This window comes from Solanum stenotomum, chromosome 1 (assembly GCF_019186545.1).
Source record: "Solanum stenotomum isolate F172 chromosome 1, ASM1918654v1, whole genome shotgun sequence".
Classification (NCBI taxonomy): Eukaryota; Viridiplantae; Streptophyta; class Magnoliopsida; order Solanales; family Solanaceae; genus Solanum; species Solanum stenotomum.
The window spans coordinates 96,499,362-96,523,537 of NC_064282.1; the positions used below are offsets into that span (position 1 = coordinate 96,499,362).

At 34.6% G+C, this 24,176-nt stretch overlaps 4 protein-coding genes across 4 annotated transcripts; 1 reads left to right on the forward strand and 3 right to left on the reverse strand.

The window, feature by feature from the left end:
- Nucleotides 1-627: 627 nt before the first annotated feature.
- LOC125865337 (transcription factor E2FA) lies at nt 628-5,651 on the reverse strand. Its single transcript, XM_049545540.1, has 14 exons — nt 5,338-5,651; nt 3,528-3,717; nt 3,300-3,350; nt 3,106-3,191; nt 2,945-3,033; nt 2,777-2,831; nt 2,536-2,588; nt 2,407-2,457; nt 2,267-2,315; nt 2,077-2,142; nt 1,922-1,998; nt 1,575-1,803; nt 1,154-1,220; nt 628-1,077 (listed from the first exon to the last, which is right to left on the reverse strand). Exons 1-14 carry the CDS (start codon nt 5,578-5,580, stop codon nt 950-952), a joined length of 1,434 nt encoding a protein of 477 aa, XP_049401497.1. The 5' UTR covers nt 5,581-5,651; the 3' UTR covers nt 628-949.
- A 2,825-nt stretch (nt 5,652-8,476) lies between these two features.
- LOC125865347 (transcription termination factor MTEF1, chloroplastic-like) lies at nt 8,477-9,925 on the reverse strand. Its single transcript, XM_049545547.1, has 2 exons — nt 8,943-9,925; nt 8,477-8,626 (listed from the first exon to the last, which is right to left on the reverse strand). The coding sequence occupies exons 1-2, from the start codon at nt 9,849-9,851 to the stop codon at nt 8,573-8,575; spliced, it is 963 nt and encodes a 320-aa protein (XP_049401504.1). The 5' UTR covers nt 9,852-9,925; the 3' UTR covers nt 8,477-8,572.
- A 3,339-nt stretch (nt 9,926-13,264) lies between these two features.
- LOC125865390 (2-Cys peroxiredoxin BAS1, chloroplastic-like) lies at nt 13,265-18,058 on the forward strand. Its single transcript, XM_049545586.1, has 7 exons — nt 13,265-13,525; nt 14,704-14,778; nt 15,373-15,454; nt 15,568-15,647; nt 16,735-16,860; nt 17,507-17,620; nt 17,714-18,058. The coding sequence occupies exons 1-7, from the start codon at nt 13,301-13,303 to the stop codon at nt 17,828-17,830; spliced, it is 819 nt and encodes a 272-aa protein (XP_049401543.1). The 5' UTR covers nt 13,265-13,300; the 3' UTR covers nt 17,831-18,058.
- A 1,484-nt stretch (nt 18,059-19,542) lies between these two features.
- Nucleotides 19,543-21,690, reverse strand: LOC125865327 (pentatricopeptide repeat-containing protein At3g49730-like). The gene has a single exon (XM_049545533.1). The coding sequence runs from the start codon at nt 21,596-21,598 to the stop codon at nt 19,721-19,723; it is 1,878 nt and encodes a 625-aa protein (XP_049401490.1). The 5' UTR covers nt 21,599-21,690; the 3' UTR covers nt 19,543-19,720.
- Nucleotides 21,691-24,176: the final 2,486 nt, after the last annotated feature.

Sequence of the window (24,176 nt, forward strand, 5' to 3'; positions counted from 1 at the left end):
TACTTTTTCTGTTAGGTCAATTACTTTAAGTTACTTTGTGTTCCATTAAACAACTTTAAACTTGTGGTGGTCACTAGTCACATACCAACAAATTCTTTATTAATGGCTTAATTAACAAGCAGTAGTTATTTTATTTTTTTATTTTTGGGTACAAAACTAAAAAGGTCACTTTTTAATATCACCTTGTGAAATTATACCATTTTTAGTTAATAGTTTAAAGATTGATGTAAAAAAAGTTGAAATTTTGGCTCATATATATTATACATCTTTTGAGTCCATCTGTAATTTTAAGTCTATCTCGTCTCCTTGTAGGTCACATGTACTTTCTCGAATATGATCATTTCTAATCTTGTCGAGCTACTTTCACATAAATCGAAGTCATAAAAAGGAATCTATGGGCCAAAAAATAGATATTTTTTTTCTCAAAAAAAGAAAAGAAAAACCATAGTATATCCTAATTGAGGACTTGTAAGTTGTAATATTTGAAGGCAAATATTAAATTCCAGAAAGAAATTCTATAAACTTTACCTGCAGAATCATATGCTTGAGAATTGAGCATCCAAAGAACACTTCAATATTGTGCTATTTCAAGCCAAAATTGCACCAAAGTGTTTAAAAAAATGCCATAAAATATAATCTGATGCACCTGTTTTTGTTTATGAAGAAGAATTTTATAAATACGCGATGTTTCCTTCCCATACTTTTAACTCAATCTGTTGCACCTTCTGTGCAGCTCTGTTTGGTTACAAGTATATTCAAACCATGTCAAAGTGGTCAAGCAGATTCCGCAACTGTACAAAGTCTCAATCTTTTGGCTTTGAGTAGTAGTAAGTAAACTGTCCAGAGCCCTTTTAAGGAGCAAAACAGCAAGAAAGGAGAGGGTGAATTCTTGTTTCCGACTAAATAGACTGGAATTTTTCCAAGTTCAGCTTATTCGCGAGAGCCTGTATCATCTTGGTGGTACGTTCATTGGATCTGGTACGTCAGCAATAGTAGATGGAGTGTGTGCCCGTGGAGTACCTAGATCATCTATTCCAAAATCACGGAGCAAGGTTTCCCCATCCCATTCAACTGTAGCTATTATTGAAGTTAAGGGAAACGGGGATTTAACAAAAAGATTGCGAATGAAAGAAACCTTAAAAGAAAAGGATACAATCTGTCTTCCACATATCTGTGATGCTAACATTTGCATCTGATAGAAGCCAGTAATCTGAGTCATTCTGCAACAAACACAAAGCATTTATAACTTCAAAATTAGCGCAAGAACGAAGGAATTCTATTTTATTTTCGTGAATTTATGAAGTGTCAAGTCATGAAGCAATATATTAGTGCATTTTCTACCACACGGCAACACTTAGTAGCTGTAAATATGTCATGACTAGAACAGATGACCATGAGTTCAGATTTTACCATGTAGTTGGCGACCTTATTGTGTATATGCAGTAATCACATTGACTTTTGAAACGGGAATTGAAGAGCAAAGTTTATTGATTGCCTTGTTTGGTGCGTAAGCATATTTAGCTTAGACCACATCATCTTGTTAATAAGACCAAGTTCTAGAGAAGCACACTTACATCAACATCCGAAGGGAGAATCTTCATCATTCCACCATTGTAATCCTCTGAAGTACCAAGATCAGAACTCAAGTGATCAACATTGTGTGTTTGTCCTTCATTCTCAGTAACACTGTTTGAAACAGTTAGCTCCATGGTAGGATAATCCTTTGAGCCTGAACTTGAAGCAACTGGGATGGTCGTTGGCGGTTCAACACCATTCATCTCCTCAAACTTCTCCTCAAATTGACTAATCAAAACAGAAAATACCAGATAGGAGAGTCAGATGACCTTTTCCGAAAGTTAGAAATACAGAATAAGGAAATAGCGACCAGGACATGTTTAATGGCTCTACAAGCCAATGATACCTGACAAGGTAGACATCAATGGGACCCATTGTGCTTCTGAGTATAATTCTATATCTCCTCTGTGGATAGTCCACGGCCTGTGGATGATACATGTTATTTCACCTATATGAGATATGTAAGACATTTTCTCATATTCGCTTCCTTTCTCAACTTACCTCATCGGGATCTGGGACTTCCAGGGTGGTGCCATGAGGAGCTTTAACTGCTATTAGGGTCTCATTCTGCCAGGATTAAAGAGTATAAACTTATTCATAGGTTCTTTGAGTAGATCACTCCAAAAATACAATCATTTTGCAACAATGATAAAACGGCTATAATAGAAAACACATAAATGGCAAAGTGAACCTGAAAACAAGGTAGGCTCTTTATATCTTCTTCAGTTACAAAAAGCCACCTAATTCACAGAGTTGAAATTATCGTCAACAAAGAGAGAAGTATCAAATCTAGGTAACAACTATGTAGTAAGGACAGGCACAAGAAGTTACCTTTGGTTGTTTTCGTCTTCACTCATATCCCTCAACTTTTCTTGCATTTCTCTGCAATAATCTAAAGATCAGCACAATGACATAGTTCAAGAAAGAAGCACAGACCTTTGACTCTGACAAACCACATACCTAATTCGCTCATCCAGTCTTCGCTCCTCCATTGAAAGTCTGTCAGTTTCGGCCTGCAAAAATTGCAAGCTACTTACTAGAAAGTTCAATTTTTGGATACTACATTACTTCAAAGTGAAGTTCTCATACAACTGGAGTTCTATTCAAGTGCTGAAAACTAGTTTAACAGTGGATATCTATCATAACATAGATGAAGACACTATCTTAGCAATCAAATAGTTAAGGAAGCATATACGAATACCTTTAAAATGGAAGCATCATTATCCACTTCTCCAGGTCTAGAAGAATCAACACCCCTAAGGAGTGATTATGGAATTTTCACATCAGTATAGCTTCAGATGTTTAACAGATCACTGCAAGCAGTGTCTAAGTAGAAATATGTGTTTATATCCAAGCAAAGCTAGCTTACTTCCATTGTATTCTGTTCTTGAGCTTCTTTTCAATAAGACCAATTCCTTCAAGCACGTTTGTTATATCATAGATCCTTCTTTTCTGCACCTGTATGATCCAGAAATTATAATCAGAGTTTAACAATGCAATGAGAAAACTTCTAGCTAAATAATATATCACCTCCAAAGTGTCTGCAGCTTGGTTAAGATCAAGCATACCATCTTCCGCATGCTTGATCAAGTTGATAAATTTCTTGGTTAAAAGGCCTGAACAAAAGACAGTGGTTCAATTTTAGGTTTATTCCACCATAAAATAACGCTTTCAATAAAAACTTTTACAACAAACCAATCCCTGGGAAAAAAATCATGGAATACCCAATGAACTGTCGTAGCGGCAGCTTGCAGGTGTAAGAGGAGAAGGAGAACCTGCAAAATTGCAAGCCACAAGTTATTAAGACAATATCAACCAATGCAACCATGACAATACAGACAGTTTTCTATGAACAACCTCCTTTAGATAGATGCAGAGGGAAATAAAATTTGAACGTTTGCTTGTGTCCAGTTACAACCAAGACAAAAAAAAAATTAGACACCAAACCTCACCAGCATTATAGACAGGAGTTTGAGGTCCAGATTTATTATTTTTTGTGGCTCTTGACCGTCCATGTGCTCTTCCACCTTTACCAGACACAGGCGTTCCAAGTGGACTATTGGCCACATCTGCATACCCAGAATTAGCAGTCCAGTCACTGGACTCAACTTCTTTAATATAGCCTGTCTTCCGCTTTAGTGCCTACAGGGGCATTAAGTGTGCAAAGTAGAAATAAGTGATCAACAAGTAATACGTAGCAAACTAATGAACAATTACGACTAAACTCTGAATTTTCCCTGGGATAAATTAGAGTATCTAGAATTAAAAAATTCTTGACTTGGGCACATAAGAGTGTTATCAAACTAAAAACAACAAGGGTGGACAGCTGTGTAAGAAGGTTCTCTCTGGGAAGGCTCAGGGAAGGTGACTGTAGACAGCTAACCTCCTTATGGAGGCTGGTTCCAAGATATAACCACTAAACCTTACACCTAAAATAATAAACATGTAGAAGGAAGACATAACTAACAGAGCTTCAGTTTAATGTAGCTAGTGCTAACTAATTAGAGAACACAAGCAAGACCCAATTGTTACTTAAACAAAGGAGTTAATTCTGAAGATGAACAAACAATAAAAATCCTCCCACTCAATCTTCTCTAGTTATCAATAGGACTCAAGACATGAATGACACCAATCACATCCACATACAAAAAGAAAGTTGCATTCAGGTTTCATGAGGTTTATCAGATCAACAAAGTTACATTACATGTTCAACCACGTAACCAAATTGGTTGTCACGTGTGCAAACACGAATGACAGAACAGTATAAATCACAACCAACTCACTTGACTCATTTATTCCTTTTTACCAAATTTAGCCAGCAGTGTCTGGATGTTTCAGCTAAGAGTCGAATGACCTCCGGGGAAATCAAAAATGAAAAACTGGAGGCAGCTTAACAGCTTAACCCAACAAAGCAATTAGCTATATACCAAATACCATGGCTATTCAAGCAAATCCGTTAACTTAACCAACCCAATACCAGGTTCCAACCACAATAATTAGCCTCAAGTTATTCACACAATGAAATACAAATATTGCAGATCAACAAAATCGCAAGTTACCACAAAATGCACAAAACAGCAACAATTTAACTCGAAAGTATACCTTTTTAACGACATATAATCAAACCCCATAAGATATCTTTCTTCAAAATATCTAATTCATGTCCTACTACTCAATCCCAGTTATAATCCTAAGTTCCATTTCAAAAGGCAAGACACACTACTAGAGTCCAACATCAATTCCAATTAAAAACATTCCACAAACGACAATCTTAGCTCAAACAAGAATGCTAGTAACCGCAAAATGCACAAAAACAGCAACAATTGAACTCAAAATTACACCTTTTTAGCTACATTTAATCAAACCCCACAAGATATCTTTCTTCAAATATCTAATTCACATCTCCACTACTTAATCCCACCTCTAATCTAAAGTTCCCATATTTCAACACGCAAAACCCACTAATAGAATCAAACAGCAATCCTCAACAACTACACTATTAGCTCAAACAAGAATGCTAGTTACCGCAAAATGCCCAAAAACAGCAACAATTCAACCTAAAATTACATCATTTTAGCTACATTTAATCACACCCCACAACATATCTTTCTTCAATACATCTAATTCAAGTCTCCACTACTTAATCCCTCCTCTAATCTAAAGTTCCCATATTTCAAAACACAAATACCCACTAAACAGAATCAAACAGCAATCCCCAAAAAAACAACACTATTAACTCAAACAAGAATCCAACAAACTCACAGGAGACTTAACCACAATAGCTTCAGGCTGCAAACTAGCAGACCCAATTCGAGAATCAACACCAGGGATAGAAAATCGGTGGTAATCCTCAGGTGTAACAAACGGTGGCCTCATAGAAGCAAAGGGTAAGTATCTTTTGATCGGATGAGAGATCTGACTCCTCCCTCCACCATTTACAGCGGCGGATGATGACTGAGCAGTGGGTGGCGCCGCCGCACCAGTGGATGCACTAGAACCTGTCATTTTTTCACTAGTTTTGTAATCAAAGATAAGGAATAGATACCCTTCGAGCTCAAGATTTTGGGATTGTTGAAGAGAAGAGTTCTGAGGGGGGTGGGTATGGGGTGGGGTGGGGGTAGGGGGTGGGTGGGTAGGGGGAAAGGGTTTCTCTGTGAAAGGCAAAGGAGAAAACGAGGGAAGGGAGGGAATTTTGGTTTTTGTATAGATGTGGAGGGAAGAGAAAATGTTTTATTTTGTTTTTGTTCATTTTGGTCCATATGGATACTTATTATTTGCAATTTGACCCCTTTATGGGTAAAAAATTACTATTTTATTTTTATTTTTTATTCATTTTTTTGGGCAATAAATTGACAAAGGTCGAGAATTAGGGTAGAAAATTAATTGGTCCAAACGAGTTTTCTCTTTTACGTTGGAGAACCTGATTCTACTAGGTAGGGGTGGGTATTCGGTCTGGTTTTATCAAATTTTGGTTCAATTCTTCGATGTGAAAAAGTGTGCACCGAATTTCAAACCAATCATATTTAATTTGGTGTTTTTAAAACGACTTTTTCGGTGAGCATGAATAAACAATATAAAACACTTCAAAAAATGTAAACCATGTTAAGTGGTGATGTATCTCACCATGGAATACTTATTGTGCTTAAAAGATTGTTTTTTTTTTCAAAAATGTTGTGCCTCCAACTATTGCTCGAGGAAGACAAGAATGGAGAAGGATTTCTTTACATGATGTACATCATCAAAAATATGTTTGGATTCCTCTTGGGAATAATATTTGAAGTTAACTATTTAAATTGTAAATCTATTACTACTTTGATTTGTTCATGAATGATTTTATTGTTAGTTTATTTTTATTTTTTGGTTAAAGAAATGCCAATATATATATATAATAAACCTTTGGTTCTTCGGTGCATCGAAGTTCTTAGACCCTTACACCAAAATAAAAAGGTAAAGTTTTGAGAGAGAAACACTGACATCTAATCGAAAAATTAAAAAACCAAATCAGTTTGATTCAATCCAAAAAAATTATTTTTCAATATTTATGCCCACCCGTATACTTGTTGGAGCAACTTTTCTACACCATCTTCTGGTACTATTAATTGATATTACATTTTAGATTATCTTACTATTTTTTGTTTTAGATACTTTTCTTTCCTCATTTTTTTCATGCTTGTAGATTTCAAACTTATTTTTAAAAACATTTTTCTTTAGGTGAGGGTCTATCAGAGTGTATCTACCTTACACGAGGTGGGAGAGTAAAATTTACATATATTTTATCTCTCACATACAGTATACTGCATTTTTGAGATCACGCTAAATATATTGTTATTGTTTTGAAAATAGAAGTTATAATAGCTCTTAAGATTCATTGCATCTTGAAATCGCATAGATAATTTCGAGTTCATTACAATTTTATAGGAGGGTAAAATTGTTTGCGCGACACACACGAAACAGTATCTTTTGAAGAGTCCAAGCAACATAGTCCAGAGTATAGACAGGGAAAAAAGCACAGCATAGACAGTATCTAACAAATAAACATATAGCTATCTTTTAAACCTGTGAGATGCTGAAGAGATTGATTACCCAAAAAGTGGATCACTACTACCTGATAAATATATTTCATAGGACTAACATAGAAAAAAAGCAGCTCGATGCCCGAAGCATCCCGCATTCACGCAGGATCCGGAGATGCAATAAACATTCTATTTTGCTTCTAAACACTTACAGATCACAACCATGAATAAGTTTATTGTCCTCTAAAATCAACAAGTCCTTATGGCATATTTGCTTTAGTAAAAAACAGAAATGTCCATCATATTCTCACTCATTCTGGACCACCTTTAAAGAACTCGCCAATCAAAGACGATAACGTTATTGCTACAAAGAAACCGGAGAGAATTATAATGACAGTACTGAGAAAACCTTTAACTATACCCAATGAAATCTCCACAAGTGAGGCCTGAGAAGGGTAGAATGTACGCAGACCTTACCATTACCTCGTGGAGGTAGAGAGGCTGTTTCCGAAGGACCCTCGGAAAATCTTCAACTAAAACCAACATTAATCACATTATGAATATCATAAGACGAGTCTTATTAAACAAAGTTCCTAGGCAAAATATATGTCAAGGCACACTGAACATCAGGTACTAGTACTCTCCAAATTATATGATCATATCACAACTTACATCGACTATATGAAACAAGGATGGTATAATAAACAATCGATGCAGCAAAGTTCTAGCCTCTAGGTGCTACAAATATTTACTTGATTTTGGAGCTGAGCGATCATTGATTCAAGTTTCCTATGACCATGCAATATTAGTAGGTCAAGAAGGCAGGGAACGATAAAAATCAATATGATTTGTTCACTAAGTATCCAATAATATCTATCAACTTGTTCGTCATCAACATAACCTCGTAGTTTTGTTATAGATATCATAAACTCGCTAACTGAATCTGCTTCTCACAGATGTAAAAGGCCACGACTAGAGAAAAACGTTTTTCTCCAATGACAAATATCAATGCAACTTTCTTCCTAATAGCAATAGGATTTACTCAGAGAAATGTTGGATATGGCAAATGATAAATTGCTCCGTTCCATTACATGGAAGAGTAAGTAAGATATCCACTTCATCATTCTTGTAAGAAAAGAGACGGATTGGATAGGAGAGCAATAAAAAAGAAATGCTTTAAATCATACAAAACTGAAAACAAACACATTGTCCTAGCACCGTTAACATCCTTACTCGCATGATCAGCAATTACTCCAAAATTTATCAAGGAATGTCATGCATCTCAATTCTGTGCTTATTGTGTTACTAGTTTCTGCATGTACAATGGCATCAAATATCCAAATGGATACTCGCAGACATATAATGCAGTTCACACGGTGCTGCATATTAGCAAGCAGAAACATAACAAAAAAGCAAATTTAATCAAACTGGAACACCATCAGCCATACAAAAACTCTCCCCCTTTTTACTTACCACATAGTCCATTAACTTGATTCTATGGCATAGTGATTAGCACTCTGGACTCCGGATTCAGCAACCTGTGTTCGACTCCTAGTAGGAACGACCTTATCAATCAATACTTTACTTACCACATATTCAAGCAAGCCACATTAGCTACCGCAACTTAAATGCATACAAACTAGCAGATAACAACTACGTTTTGATCCCAAGCAAGTTGAGATCAGCTACGAATCCTCACTAACCATGTCGCTAACAAGATTCTATAGCATCAGGAAACAAGTAATGATCATCAAAATATGTTTTTATAAACAAAATGGGGGCAATATGGTTCAAGTTCAATCTATGTTACATTATATGATCAAAATTTGTACACCAAAAGGGAGATTGTCTCACCGGCATAGACGAGCTACAACAAACTTCCAGCCTATCACGAAATCGCGATTCGTGGGACTTCAACATCACAGGCAATGACAAGCACACACCTTTCTCAACACACATCTTGTGCCTTGGCTTTATCCTATTCTCTAAACTAAACGAGAAATACTGAGGAAACACAATCAATTCCTTCAACTCCCTCCCCATTTCCACCACAAAGTAATCGAATTTCGGCTCCAAATTCTCCTCTATACTGTAACAAAACAATGAAGGAAACCTCCTAAACATCACCTTCGCATCTCTCCTCGAAAACCCAATTCTCTGTAAGTAATCCAATCGAGGTATAAACTTAGTCTCCACTGAACAAGAAAGCAAAGTCGCACATTTCGAAACATCTTCAATACCAATAGTACTCTGTAAGAAGTAAAGGGTCGGTCGGAGATTCTTTTCTACACACTTTGTGAGTAGCCGGGGTCGTCGACGGAGAACACCCGGAAGTTTTTCTCCGGTGACAAGAGCTTCCCGGAGTAAAAAAGTGACGGCGGGTCGGAGGGTGGTTGAAATTCCGGCGGTTAAAATCTCTGGGCACATGTGTAAAACTCTCCGAACATCAAGAATACTGAGATTAACAGAGTAAAGGAAGTCAATAACGGATTTGAGGTCAGATAAAGAGGAAGAGACAATAAGGGGTTGTGAAGAAAGGCAATGTAAAGAGTCTACACCAAGTGAATCCAAAAAAAGAAGCTTTTCTTGAAGGTGGAAGTTTTGGGGTGGGGTAGGGAGAGAGGTGGAGGTGGAGATGGGGGTGGGTGGTTTTGGGTGTTGAGGGTATGAAATTGTGGAGGATTTAAAGGATTTGGGAGGAGAAATGGAGGATTTAGGAAGTGAAAAAGAAGAAGAAGATGAAAGATGGAGAGTTTCTTGCATGGTGAGTTCTCTCACATGGTGATTTTCTGGTTGTTTGAGATGAAAAAATGGAGGATTTTGGAGTGGGGGGTGGGGTGGGGGAGGGAATTTGTATCAGTGGTGTGGAAGATGGAAAGGGATAAGGGGATGATGCGAGTGAGATGGCATTTCTTGGATATGTTTACCTTGTGTTATCTTGAAAATTTCTTTTTAAGAGGGTTTAACGAGTTATCGGAAATAACATTTCTACCTCTAAATTAGTGGTAAGATTTTCAAAAATAAATATTATTATGTGGGATTACACTGAATTTATAGTTGTTGTTGGTTTAGATAGAAGAAAGAGGGGCAATTGCTTGGATCAGGGTTGTGTATTAGTCGGTTCAGTTCGATTCGATTTTGAAATTTATTTAGTTGACCTATTGGTTATCGATTTGTAGACAAGCTAAATCGTTATAGAATCAATAAGATATTACCTTATCAATAATAAGTTTATCGGTTATTGAACGTTATCTATTCAATTATCGGTTTAAATGTTAAGATTTTACACACAAAAAAAATTATATTAAAAATCACTTAGAAACAAGGCGACAAACCAAATGAATCATGCACATGAGTTGATAGATTGCATAAAGTATTATTGAAAATTACTTAGAAACAAGGTAATAAACCAAATGAATCATGCACATGAGTTGACAGATTGCATCTTGTTCAAAAGCAAACAGTGATATATTATAGAATAATCGAGAGTTTGAGACAACAAAAAATAAAGCTTGAGTCAAAAACTTTATATACCAAGTGGTCTAAATAATATTTATTAATTTACTATCGGTTAACCTGTTAAGAAAAAATATTAAACTGTTAAGAACTGATAACCTAATAATAGAATATATTAAAATCGTTACCGTGACCGCTAAATCAACCATCGTCGATAAATCAATTAAAGGAAAAACTAATTCAATTTTGAACACCATAACTTGAATAATGTATATTTGACCCAATGGGCTAAGGTTTACTATTTAAGGCCCAATTGCATTACACATGACCTTGAAAATAGATAGTCTTAAATTTTTCAAGGGAAATTTTATAAATAGCAAATAGAATAAACTTAATAATCATTGATTATGCTCAACAACTATAATTTTATTTTCTATGTGTATTTCTGTTTGTATATTTCACTTGTCAAATATACAAATAAGGTAATTATATACAAATTTGTAATTATGCAGTTAGAATTTTCCAAAGCTTATAGAAATCAGATGTATCAACAAATCATATACAAACAAGATAATTATATACAAATTCTAAATTTATACAGTTGTGAACTTTTCATGACTTATACAAATCAATTGTATCAACAAATCGTATACAATATAGGGCAAGCATATACAAATTTTGAATTTATACAATTAAGATTTTTTCATAACTTATACAAATCAAATGTAACAACAAATCATATAAAATCAGAGTAAGCATATACAAATTGTGTATTTTTACGGTTAGAATTTTTTTCATAACTTATACAAATCAAATGTATCAACAAATCATATATACAAAAAAAACATTTTGATGAATATAAATGAATCTAATGTATATATATCACCGATAGACAAAAAAATACATAGTTAAATGTATATATTTGTAAGAAAATCTAAAAATAACGTCCGTAATTCACTCCGTAATGTTATAAAAAATGGAAAAAAATGAATTTATCAAAATATACAAATTAATTCATATAAATTGCCTCGATTCTTTCCCATCTTGTTAGTCCATTGACTCTGATTGGACATTTTTTTCTTCAGATAATTTCAATCTATTGCTTGTAGATGCAATTTCTTTTGCTTACACTTTTTTTTTAAAATCAGAACCACATTTGACTTGTATTCTTTCTGTTCATCTCTTTTTTTTTCCTAATCTTTTGAATTTAAAACATGCAAACCTTGTTACATCTTGGTTGGATTATTTTTATAATGACCCGGTCAGTTATTCTTGGAAAGTTTCATGAATTGATCGTTTTATTCCTCTTGATATCGACTCCGAGTCTTTTATGATTGAGTTTGTAAAGTTGGTTTTGAATTTTGAGTTAAAAGTCCAGAGTTTGGTAAGTTTGTGAGTTTTAAAGGCTAAGTTGTTAAGAAAGTGGTTTTTGGGGTCTTTTAGAGTTTCGAGTGTCAGAATGGAATTTCGTCGATTCCATCAGTCCCGAAATGTGAAATTTGAGCAGTGAGAGTTATTAGTTTCAGTTTCCAAGTCTTTTTGAGGATTTGAGGTCCTAAGTTGTGAAATTTTCCGTATATCTTTTAAATATTTTAGATTGTTAATTATTGTAACTTATAATACTTTTTATGTAGTTTACAAATATATAAATTTTATTTCAAAAAAATTGAAGATTTCATGCTCAAATTCTCGGTCAAACTTAAAATGATTGATTCTCGAAAATCGAAATGTGTCACATAAATTAAGACAAATGGAGTATAATTTATCCAAACACAATACAATGTTATCAGTCTCACTTTCCACTTTGTTGTGGAAAAAAAGAATTGGTAATTATAACAATTTTTTAAATTTATTATCGTGTCAAACAATAACACATAAAGTGAAACGAAGAGAATAATTATTTTTTCTTGAAATATTATTTATAAGGATAGGTAAAAGTGAATGAAAGAAGTATATTCATTCTTCATCATAGTCTGGGTGGGTACAAAGTCGCCTTTTTAGAGAGCTTTATAGTTTACCCTAGGGGTGGACGTTCAGTATTTGGTTTGGATTTCTCAAATTTCGAATTCGATAATTTGATAATTGGTAGTTAAAAGTAGATATTAAATATCAATTTCTTAAATTTCAATTCGATAAACGGTATATTAATCTTCGATTTGGTACGGTATTCGGTAATACCATATTGAAGCTATAGTCGATTGTATTACAAAGATAATATTATTTCTCCAATCATTTCTATTTTTTTTAAATGTGGAGGCACAATATTATAGAAGATCAACAAGTAAGAAGACATTAAGAAAAATAAATTGATACAACTAAAACATATATGTATTTCGATTATTTATGTTTATTCTTTAGCTTTCTCTTTGAACTTATACTAATGAGTAATAAATATGTTGATATATGACATTTATTAAGTATATAAATTGATATTCGCGAAATACCGAATACCAAATGGTACCATTGTCTCGTACCAAACCCAATCATGAATACCATAATACTAAAATTTTACTTCCAAATACCAAATACCAAATTACCACAAAATTCGATTCGGTAATTTGATTTTCGGTATTTTATGTCAGCCATAGTTTATCCCCAATGCGAAATTTCTTGATACGAATTCAAATTTAATCAGACTTCAATTATTGGTATTGGACATGGAAACCAAAAAAAAAAGAGGGAGGGTATATATATCCATTTCAGTCGTCAATTTTTTGTTACACAAATTCTACTGCTACTGTATTCCTCCATTTTCAATGGCTTGCAGTGTCACTTCTACTGCTCTTCTCTCTTCATCAAACCCTAGGGCTTCTGCTTCTGCTGCTGCTATACCCAAATTGTCTTCATTTTCTCAGTCAACAATTGTTCCTTCTTCTTCATCTTTCAATGGACTCCGCAACTGTAACACTTTAGTTTCTCGTAGCCCACATTCCAATTCTTCTCGCACCAACAAATCCCGATCCTTCGTCGTTCGTGCCTCTGTAAGCTTACATTTGAAACCCCTTTTTCTTTGCATATTTATTTTGAGTAGTTTAATGGGAAAAAGTTAGCTACGATCAATCAACTGAGCTACTAAGATTTTTCCGTTTGATTATGATTTTGTTATTACATTGGGGAGGGGGAAAGGGGCAAGGAGTTTGTATGAGTGAATCTGCATTCAGGGTTTTGAATTTGCATTTTTGAGGTAGGGGTAAGTTTTGCGTACACTCGCTCGCTAGATCCTACTTGTGGAATTACACTGGGTAGGTTTTTCTGTCAATTTTAGTATGAGTGCTGCTTGGGTTCTAGTGGCATAGGCAACTTGTGATTTGTGGGTTAGCTGCAAGATAGGTCTATTACTGTGTGCCATTGCCTGGGGATTTCTGGGTTATTATAAAGGAATTTTTATTTTTTTTTGGTATAGTGGAGTTGAGTATTGGAGTTTAATGTGGTTTCGTCTTATTTTCGATATAGGCACTTCTATGTGCCTATCGCGAGTGTGTTCACGGGTCGATGCTCTTGTCAAAGATTAAGATTTTTCCTTGATTATGCTTCTATATATCATGTTATCAGTTTGTTATCAGAAGTTCTTAGTGCTCGAATTATTTGTTCAGGATATACTGAACTATAGTTGGATATCTAAACTATTTTTCGTTCTTTTATAGACCTGATTCAGTGAAATAAGTCTCCTTAATTGGCAATATAGAATTCGTTTCACTTGGATCTTACTTGGATATATTCACAGCAGAACCATATTTTATGTACAGGGTGAATTAGTTACATCCTGGCTCTGCAGGTTCTGTCTTTTTGAAAAGGGTTGAAAGATTACATAGCATTGAGTCTTCACCTCTCCCTTGCCCTGCAAGAACGTTATTAAACTAGAAGAAAACAAATTCTAGGCATGTCTTTCTACATGAAGATGTTAGAAACTAATTACACATAATACGATCAACTATTGGTGTTTCAGATAGATATTAAAGTCTTCATGTGATTGTGTACTTTTATTTATATTTAAAAAATAGACAAACTACTTTAGAAGACCAAGTTAAATAAACATACACTCCTATTTCCTATTTTTGACTGTTGAATTCCCATACAATTTGGTTTTTGCTCTTTCCTTGTTTCTGGACAGGGATTCATCTCTCTAACTAATGTCATTTCTTGTTACTTCTCCCAACAGAGTGAAGTCCCACTTGTTGGAAATAAAGCACCAGATTTTGAGGCTGAGGCTGTTTTCGATCAAGAGTTCATCAAGGTAATATATTGGTGTTAAATGAATTGGCAGTGTTAAATTATTAATTGTTAGTCCGAGATCCCCCTGTGTGCGTATGTATCTATGTCCGTGTGTTTCGCTTTTCTGCTTATCAAATTAAGAGCTTTTACCTTTTTTTCTTTTCGACTTCCTCCTTTTTCATTTATTGTAAGGACCTGCCATTTCTTCCATTAAAAAGAGAAAAAAGAATTATCCGCCATCTCAGTGGCCTTGCTGCAAAAGTTTGTATCTTGCTGTTAGGAGATCTTCTATTAATGAACACTTTATTCATTTGATTGGCAAAAGAGTAAAGATTACTTCATGAAGGCATGTTACTTGTTAGCTAACCTTTTTGAATAGCAATTAGTGAAGGAATCAGGATATGGAAGGAACACAGTGCAGCAGAACTTCAATATACAAAATTTTCTTCGTGCAATTTAGGTTATATTAGACTTTGATAGAATGCTTTCCTAGAACTAGAACTGCTCTTTTCTCTCCCTTCCTCCCTTAAATAACTGCAAGACGTTCCTTTAAACATCCAGTCATTTTGGGCGTGTTTCTTGGGCTATTTATAATTGAAGAATATTTTCTCTGCAGGTTAAACTTTCCGAGTATATTGGAAAGAAATACGTGATTCTCTTTTTCTACCCGCTGGACTTCACATTTGTTTGCCCGACAGGTCAGCTTGTCCCTAAATATCACTCAGCTGCTAGTTTTAATTATAATATATTTAACTGATTATGGTGATTTCTTAATGTATTGTTTTGATATAATCTATTCATTCTACTGTAGAGATTACTGCTTTCAGTGATCGTTATGAAGAATTTAAGAACGTGAACACAGAAATATTGGGTGTCTCGATAGACAGTGTGGTATGTCTTTCTTTCGTTCAAAATTTTCCTCTTAAAGTGGTTGATTCGTTACTTGGAAAGTGTACCTAAATGGTCTGTGCCTTGTTGCATTGTGCTGCTGCTCTTCTACTGCCCCTTTCACTTATTTAGAAAAGCCCTTTTCACTTGTTTTGAACTTGGTGCATTGTGCTCTTAGATGAAGAAGTGTCATAGAATTAGCTTTAGAGATTTTCGAGGGTATACATAAATAGTTGGGGAAGCAGTTGAATAAAGATAAACACAAATACTATATATTGAACTAGAGGCGACAAGTGAAATGTCAACTGGGCATATTACAAAAGAAATTGTAGTTGGAAACAAATATTATCTTGAATAAGAAAGTGAATACATATGTGAAAGATTAAAAAAAAGGGCAGCCCGGTGCACTAAGATCCCGCTACGTGCAGGGTCCGGAGAAGGGCCGGACCATAAGGGTGTATTGTATACAACCTTACCATGCATCTCTTCAAGAAACTATTTCCACAGCATGAATTTGTGACCTCATGGTCACATGACAACAACTTTATTAGTTACGCCAAGGCATAGATCTTGTGTGAAAGATAAGAAGTTGAAAATAATGAGAGACTTGAAATGTAATTATGGTTTTGGTATAGCTATCTATGCGACACCATCAACAAGACATAAGCAATTTAGAAGAATAATAAGTATAGGTGCCTCAGGGCTTTTGGCCTAGTGATAAGAGTGCAAAGTGTGATGTGTGGATTAGGCGAGTGTCACAAATTCGAATGCTAATGCAAACAAAATTCTGATGTTTTAGCGGAGAAGGGTCGAGGAGCAGGCACATTATCACTGAATTTGAACCATGTGCTAGCTGACTATTGGGGGTTTCTCGGTTGTTTGGAAAAAGCAAGAAGAATAAGTGAATAAAAGTAATTTAGTTAGCAATACTAATAGGATTTACTTGTACATCAAGATATCTCGTATGCTTGAAGAATGGTCTTAGTACAAGGCACAAGTTACTACCAATTATTCAATTGTACTGATTTTTGTCATTGGTCATAATAGCATAATTTTTTCCTAACATTGTTGATCTCATGTATTCTTGTAGTTCTCCCACCTTGCCTGGGTCCAAACTGATAGGAAGACTGGTGGACTTGGTGATCTGAATTATCCATTAATTTCAGATGTGACAAAGTCAATTTCAAAATCTTACAATGTGCTGATACCGGATCAGGTATGATTGTTGCTGTTTCGTACTGTGTAGGTAGCTTTTAGAATTATTGGTTGATATTGTTCCAGCATATCCCTCTCATTAGTTGTCTACGTTTTTAAATTACGAGACATACAAGTGAGAAATTTTAAGTTTGGGGAGAGTACTTTGGATGCAGTGACACAAGCAATCAAGCACATAAACATGTTGCATAAGTGCTTTAGGTTGGGTATTGTGTGTACCTTTCTCCATTTCACTTGACTGACTAAAGATAGTGTTTTTTGTTGCTATTATCACCTTAGATTCTGTTCAACCTCATAACCATGAATTTCATAGCTGTCAGCCGTGGTCTTTATGATTTATTCCGAGACTGAATGGAAATCTGCTTCTATGCAGTTCTGCACCATTTTTCTATAAACATCAGAGAATGACTGCTAAAGTTTGCCTCATTTTGAAAAGGCTTTGTGCAAGACAACTTTTAATTTTGCTTTAAAATTTGTCAAGAACATGGTTGATGTTGCATTTTGTGATGAGAACCGCATGGTATCTTTCAGTAGACGTGTCTCTGGATCTTCCATGTGGGTTCAGTATTCCAAAATAACCATGAAAGCGCCTTTTATCATTTGAAGTGGAATCAGCTCCTTGATTTTTTTTTCTTATGTTGTTTTAGGGAATTGCGTTGAGAGGACTTTTTATCATTGACAAGGAAGGAGTTATTCAACACTCCACCATTAATAATCTTGCAATTGGTCGAAGCGTTGATGAAACATTGAGAACACTTCAGGTAATAAACATATCGCGACACCAATATCATTACTATCGTTAGACAATCTGCTGCTTAGATTATACTAATAATTATTTTGGTCTTTTGCAACAGGCATTGCAATATGTTCAGGAGAACCCAGATGAGGTATGCCCAGCTGGGTGGAAGCCTGGTGACAAGTCAATGAAGCCAGATCCTAAAGGCAGCAAAGAATACTTTGCATCCATATAAAGGGATGAGATGATAGCTACAATATCTCTATTCATTTGTTGTTAAGTGAGGTTGTAGAGCTTCTGTAACTTTTTTTTCTCGACCTATCTACTTCGAGTTTTGATCATTTCTCTGAATAATGTATGCCTGAGTCTTCCACATATTCTGAACTTAGATCATAGATTGATAATGACAGCATGTAAAAGAATGGTTCTCAAAACTTCTATGTTTGAAATTAGTCACTTGTGTTTTGTATGTGACAGTTAGTGTAGACTTTTTGTCTCAGCCTTGGTGGACGGACACATACATTAGCTATTTGTGCATACAAGGCGGACTTGATATATAAATTAGTTATAGTCGAGATGTGCATAAATTGGTTCATGTACAAATGTCACTTAATCAATTGAAGAACCAATTAGTAACAACAGATACGAGTTGTTTTAGTCATATTCCATTCAACACCAAACAATTCGACAATTTTCAATCATCTCAGATGTGAATCAGACAAATCACTTTAGCTTCTTTTTTTTTTTACAACACAAGGGAACCTTCAGCTGCTACTTTTTGGATGCACACAAGGTAAGTCCCGCTCCTGTGTAATAGCTCGCAAACCATACATGATAGGTTGATGAGCTTGACCTAGAACGCCAACCCCCTACTGTCTCAGGCAAGGCAAGGGATTTTGAACTTGAGACCTTCATTGTCTATGGCAGCACAAACATATTCTGAGAATGGATGCTTTGTCTCAAAATGAGGGGTCGAGTTTTATCGCTGCTGCAACCCGACAGGTGACTGTATTCTTGGACATATGGAAAAGCTCTTGTGCTTCCCAGGAAACCTCACCCTTCCTAAGTTCTGGTGTTTCACTGTTCAGGAGTACTGTTTCAATTGCCACAATTTGGGATTCATTCATCAGAGGCAATTCATAATAGTCGAATTATCGACTTCACTCCAAGGTGAAGCATATCTGTTTGGACACTATCTATTAGATTATTTTTTAATGAAACAATAGAATAAACTAGTTAATTGAGTCTGAACCTACAAATATAATTCCCACAACATGATGAAAATGTTGAACATCAGGTCTGGTTTAAGTTTTATATGTATAAAAAATCTGTATGTGACTATTGTTTTGAAATAGTCATTGTTGGTATGTTATTGTATTCACTTTGTATGTTAACCTAAATTAATTGTATGCTTCATGCATAATAGATGCACACTTTTGATATGTAGCACAAATTGCAACAATATATTTTCAAATTTCACCACAATTACCTGATTTGACGCGTGAGTCAATCAGTATCACTCCATCTTGATTGTGAACTTCTGTGTGAGGAATAGGAGAGCCAATATTCTCACTGTTCTGGATTTCTCCCTCAACATGACACCCTTGACCCTTCCCATCCTCCTTGGTTCCCTGCCTTGCATTTGACGCTTCATCCATGGGATGAACGTCTTCATTCATAATGACAGTAGCTGGCAAGTATTTTTCACCGGAATCCTGTCTTCTCTCAGGGCTAGGTTCAACATGGGCATTACAAATTGGTCTGCTTCCAGATGCCTGCATAACCATGTATATATGACACATGAACATAATCAGCAAATCGTGAATTACAAGCGAAAACTTTGGTATTAAAAGTCCACCTTCATATCTATTGCACCCAAAGAAATATATAAATAAATGAACAAAACTTAACCTACAGTGTAAATCAATAAGAAGTTTTGTCAAGGAGGCTCAGCTCAGCAAGTATCACCAGAGCAGTTTTCTACTAAAGCACACTAAAGTAAATAAGTTGAACGTTTGTTGAACCAACTTAGTAAATTAAGCTAGTTACCGAGGTTTGTACCCTTCGCATAATATGCAGTCAAACAGCATCAATGTAGTAGCATCCTCCTCACTGATATCTCATATCACAATGTCTTGTCCTGACTATGATGGCTACCCCAACGGCGTCGACGAGCTCTTCTTTTTCTCCCATCCAGTTGTGTCTTAGCTTTTTCTTTCAAGTCTCTTTCACCACGTCTCTTGTACATCTTGAAAGTCATATTTCTCTCTTCAGCCATTTTCCTCGCTTTTTCTGTAATCTCTGCAGCAATCTCTCTATTATAAAGCTTCCTTAGACCTTTCATAAGCTTGGCGAATGTGTCGGGCTGAGGCATCAAGCCAGCATCCATCATATCTAAACAGTATGCACAAGCCTCTTTCACATGTCCATTTGAAAACAATGCGTGAATCCAAATGGTCCACGCAGACACATTAAGCTCACATCCTTTGGTCATTATGCAACTCCAGACATCTTTACACAGTTCAAGTTTTTCTGCTCGTAAAAGCGAATTCAGTAGGTCCTTCAGAGTACCATATTGAGGAGCAGACAGAAGACCTCTTCCAATCATTTCTTTAAAGTGATCACACGCTTCTATTAGACGCCCTTGTTCAACAAAACCATTAATCATAATGATAAAGGTGTCAACCCCTGGACTGATCCCATTTGCTTCTATTTGGTTCCATACTCGCACACCTTCATCGATTTCCCCCAATTTACACGCTAAGCGGATTACTATATTATAGATGCTATGGTCAGGAGGTATACCGATCTTTTCCATTTCCTTCACAAGTTCCAAACACTCTTCCAACTCTTCCTTCTTCTCATGAGCCAACATTATATGCAAATAAGTAGTCTGATTCGGGTTATACCCTTTCTGCAGCATATTATCCAGAAGTTCATAACCCTTTTCAATCTTTCCCCACTTACAAAATCCACTTATCAAAGTAGTATATGCTACGACATCAGCTTCACATCCACTTCTCTCCATATCCAAGAATACCCGCATAGCTTCCTCCATCTTGTCCTGCAAACAAAGTGCCTGAATTACTATCGTAAACGAAGTTTCATTAGGATTGCAACCTTTTCTTCTCATCTCCTGCAACAGATCAAATGCATCAGCCATTTTCCTAGACACCGCATAACCATTAAGCAAATTGTTATAAACCACAATGTCAGGCTCAAAACCCGCCTCCCTCATTTTCACCAACACAACTTTCGCCTCTATAAGCTTCCCTTCTTTACACCAACCATATAACAACGACGTAAAATGCTTAATCGTAGGGCTAAACCTAAACCTCATTTCATCAAACAATGCAGCTGCCTCTTTCACACTACCATTTTTACACAAAGCATCCAGCAAACACCCAAAAACATACTCATCTGGCTCAACACCATATTTAGGCATTTCATCCAACACTTCAATTGCTTTCTTTACCATCCTCCCCGACGCGAATCTCCTCATCAACACAATAAACACTTCTGGTGTCAAAAACTGAGGATTTTCTATCCTCATCTCTTCAACAAGTGCCCATACAGTACCAAACTGTCTCATTTTCCCTAAAATCTTTATCATTGCTTTATAAGCATCATGACTATGCCTATAACCAGGTTGCTTTGACACCCATACAAAAAATCTATACCCTAAATTCCCAGCATCACCACAACGATTCAACACACGTTCAGTTAACCCTGATCGAGCTACAACACCAGATTCTAACAAAGCAAGCTCAAGTTTAGGAACCCTAGAGTGAAATTTTCTTAAAATTCTATAAACTTTCTCTACATCAGCTGAAAATTCATCATGATTTTTGTTCAAAAAAGTAGAAGAGCTTAAAAGGGTCGATTCAGAATGGTAAAAAGATTTACCCTTTGAAGAAACATAGGCGTTTTCCGGTGAGATATGCAGTGAATAAGCTGCTCGCAAGCTCAGTGATGAACGCAAAAGAGTGATAGTTTTCAACATTTGGACACTTCAAATTTGGTTTCCCGAACTGGGTTTTGGATTTTGGTTGAGATTATCGAGAGTTTTGCGATTTTCCAGATGCACGGCGGTTCACGGTGGTTCACGGCGGAGGAAGGTGGCGATCGACGGCGCTACGGTGGTTTGGTGTATTATGGTTGGGGCCAAGATAATATAACTAATTTTTGAAGAGAATCCAACTTAATAATTGGCCCAATTTAGTTGGGCTGAAATGGTGAACTGCGGCCCAAATAAAATCATTTAGATGGCTTAGCCATATATCAACCAAAAAACGTAATAAACTACCTTATTATTAGACATACATTCATATATACCATATATACCGATTCTATCTATACTTTTAAATAATTACGTATCTTACCATTAATTAAGAATTTTCTATCATATATTGAGGATGATACACCTAGATACATATATTTTTGTCACCAGATACACTAAATCTAAAATAGGGTGAGAGACGAGTGAGATAGTCATGTATCCCAAATACATAAGAGAGTGGCAAACGAGATGGGAGGGGGATGAGGGAGGGCAGTGATATTTCTTATGTATCGCAGATGCATGCATATCTACTTAGATATAATGTATCTAGAATAAATTACATCTTATTTTAACTCATGTATTCCGAGATACATGTATCTAGACATATACTAACGCACTCAAATCTGATAAGATTCGTAATATTGCAAGAATGTATCTAAGTAATTAACTCCTAAAGTAATGAGATTTATGTAAGTTTTCGAAAATTATTTAATAATTAAGTTACTATTTTTATGTCAAGAAGAGAAATCTTTTAGTGATGACAATATTTTTTTTGTCATGTAGTGTAGTAAATTATCAAAACATTTGGTCAAAATCTCCAAATATATTACTGGTAATCTTAGATATTCTATTTATATATTAAATATTAATTATTGTGTAAGATCAATTTAACATTATTTTCTTTTTAAAATGGGTAGAATAAAACCCGTAATAAATTCCAAAAGCATATTTTGGTTCGAATATATGAATTTTATGCAAACTTATTTCTTCAAATGCAAAAAGAAAAAGTGAAAAGTAATCTGTATGGGTTCTTCCGTTCCATTTTTTATTGTTGCTAAGTTCGAATTGATCAAAATATTAATATTAATATCGGACACCAGGTGAGGGGAAAAAATTGTGTTGCCTACTTTGAGGATCTTAGTGTTGATAACAAAATATCCAATAGATATATTAATTAGCTCACATGTATATACCCATCCATTGTGGTCATTATTATGTTGACCAATTGTCTAGTTACTTTAATCCAAGATGCTTAAAAAAATTAATCATCATATAGTAAAGGTTAGGGAATAGAAGATATTTATTTATATGATAATCAAATCATTATAAGTAACTACAAAAAGAATTTAAACTAAAATTCCAAATTAATTAATAACCTATTAAAAATAAAAACTCACATGTAATCAAAAGTTAAAATATATCGATAGTATATTATATATATCTTATATGGTCAATGCATATAAGATACTTTATATAATATATTAATATGATTGATTATGAAACGGTTGATAAAACATCTAAAATATGATGCGAACACTAACAATTTCATAATTAATATTTAATAAAAATATTAGTTTTTGCAGATTTGCTCAAGGAAAAAGAGACAATTGTTTGCTTCCACTTACATACACTTATATTTTGGAACTTATTTATGGATCAATTTTAAATGTAGCGTAAAATGGAGACAATTTTGGGGACCAAACACCTACTAAATAATTCTAAAGCCATGACAAAACTAAGTTTAAAAATTAGATTTGTCTCAACAATATGTATATTAGTCATGTGAATAGAAAACATATAACTCTAAAAAACAAGAATTTCAAATCTTGCATATCATGTTGGTCAATACCCTTATTTATCGAAGGGCTAATACCCCTTTCAACATTTTTTTTGGTAAAGAGAAATGTTCTTAATTAAAAAAACCAATCAATCGATGAAATGGTTCAACAAACACTAAAATATATAATAATTTTTCATCAATGATCGATTGATATAAATATCAATAACCCTTATCAAAAGCTTAGAACCTTTCTCCTAAAGTTTCTTTAAGCAAAAAATAAAAATTAAAAAATGAAAACAAATAATGTTATAAACACTACAATATATAATAATTTTTCGTCAATGATCGATTGATATAAATATCAATAACCCTTACCAAAAGCTTAGAACCTTTCTCCTAAAGTTTCTTTAAGCAAAAAATAAAAATTAAAAAATGAAAACAAATAATGTTATATACACTACAATATATAATAATTTTTCGTCAATGATCGATTGATATAAATATCAATAACCCTTACCAAAAGCTTAGAACCTTTCTCCTAAAGTTTCTTTAAGCAAAAAATAAAAATTAAAAAATGAAAACAAATAATGTTATAAACACTACAATATATAATAATTTTTCGTCAATGATCGATTGATATAAATATCAATAACCCTTACCAAAAGCTTAGAACCTTTCTCCTAAAGTTTCTTTAAGCAAAAAATAAAAATTAAAAAATGAAAACAAATAATGTTATATACA